Source organism: Propithecus coquereli, unplaced genomic scaffold, assembly GCF_000956105.1.
Source record: "Propithecus coquereli isolate 6110/MARCELLA unplaced genomic scaffold, Pcoq_1.0 Scaffold79, whole genome shotgun sequence".
NCBI lineage: Eukaryota > Metazoa > Chordata > Mammalia > Primates > Indriidae > Propithecus > Propithecus coquereli.
This window is the reverse complement of record NW_012154062.1, coordinates 6,029,472-6,031,198: the sequence shown is the minus strand read 5'-3', so window position 1 is coordinate 6,031,198 and position 1,727 is coordinate 6,029,472. Positions and strand designations below refer to the sequence as shown.

The 1,727-nt window shown below is 40.6% G+C and overlaps 1 protein-coding gene across 1 annotated transcript in view; it reads right to left on the bottom strand.

The window, feature by feature from the left end:
* ADAM7 (ADAM metallopeptidase domain 7) overlaps window positions 1-1,498 on the bottom strand; it is a 194,051-nt gene extending 192,553 nt beyond the window's left edge. Inside the window, exons 1-2 of the mRNA XM_012662921.1 lie at window positions 1,447-1,498; window positions 339-442 (exon numbers count right to left, since the gene is read on the bottom strand). Of these exons, the coding sequence (XP_012518375.1) occupies window positions 339-442; window positions 1,447-1,498 (156 nt within the window). The remainder of the gene's footprint in view (window positions 1-338; window positions 443-1,446) is intronic.
* Window positions 1,499-1,727: the final 229 nt, after the last annotated feature.

The following is a 1,727-nucleotide window of genomic DNA, read 5'->3' as shown; positions in this document are numbered from 1 at the left end:
GCCTATCAGATCCCAGGGAAAGCAACATGCTCCAGAGAGCATTGTATAGGCACCAGCTCAGAACAATGAGGTTGTTTTAAGTCAGCCTGGAAAGCTGTTGGTACAACTCCTCCACTGGAAAATTCAAAATGGTACCCCTAAACCCTGTGCTTTAGTCCTTTTTGTTTTCTAACTCATCGAGGGGTTGCCCCCATGTGCTTACCCCCAAGCACATGGGTGGGAGTCCTCAGAAAAAAATGAGACTCCTCTCTTCCTACCTGCTCTGGTTGGGGCCAGAGACAGCTTTCTACATGCCTATGAAAGCAAATAAATCCTATTTACTAAATCAAAACCTGTACCGGTATGTCATCGTCATGGATGTGTCCAACATCTCGCTTCTGGATCAGAGGAAGCCTTTTAGGACGAACCAGTTCTTGACCCTGTACTCGAAGGATGATCTTTTCTGCACAGAAACAGGAGGAAGGAAAATCCATCTGGCATTAACCCTCATCCACTGTGATTGAAAGAGAGAGTTGTTCTCATATGATTCATTTGCCCCAGTTAGCAGCTGTGTACAGCAATGCCATGAAATATTCCCACTTCACATACAAAGAAATTGAGACTGATATTTGAAAATCAGTAAAATGTAAGCGAAATGGGAAAGGAGGCAAAGAAATCAGAGTTCCTCAGCATCTTCCACATTTCACCTTGTTCTGCACTTGTCATCTTTGTCTTCTCATTCTCCTTATGCCTGTCTCCAGATTCTGCCTCCTGTCAAAGCCTGTTTCAATGTAAATTACTGAATTTGGTCTTGCAGGGATATTTGCATTTGAAGTCTTACCTCCCATAGTTAAGTATAAGGCTTTCACTTGTCAGAGTTTTAGGTAGCCCTGATTCAGTGCTAAACATAATCTTCTACTCATGTCCTATCACGTTGATAGTCATCTGTGAAGTGAGCCCTGCTTAATTAAGGTGTGGTTTTTTTAAAGAGCAATAAAGAGGAGAGGGCATGGGCTTTTTGGAATATGCTCTGATTCAAATCAAGTTTATGAGCTGTGTGACCATGAGTAGCATATCTAATCTCTCTGATCTGTAAATATTAGTCTCATTTTCCTTATCCATAAAGCAAAGATATTAATATTAAATTTTAAACATTCTAACATACAAAGTGGCTAATGGCTAGCACAGTACCTGCTATGTTGTAAGTATTCAGGTACATGTCCCCTCCTTCTTCTGCTGTGGATCCAAAGTGTTTAAGAGTGATACGGCATTACGTAGACTCATAGAATGTCATGATTAGTCATAACCTAGTCCAGATTCTAGGCTATGTTCTCAGAAAAATCACCAATAACTTCTATTTATGTGCTATCCCATTAGTTGTGATGTTATTGTTTTTATCACTTACAATGTAAAGTTTGTGCCTAAACGTCATAACATGAAAACCATGATAAAAAGAGTAAGACATACCTTCAATCTGAGAAATGAGTAAAATCATCAAAAATGTACACCCAGAAAACATTCCGAATGATGCGGGTGGAAGAGGACACGAGTGCTGGAGAGAAGAGGTGCACCGTTCTTCCTCCTTTTCTCCACTGCAAGGATGAAAACCTAACAGACAGACAGGCAGTTTTGATCCAGCACAAGGAAGTGTTCCTTAATGAAGTTACACAACTTCTTAGACGCATAAGGCTAAAACCCGGAGGTAGGACACTGTGTACTAATTAAAGACAAGAATCAAGGTGGTGGTG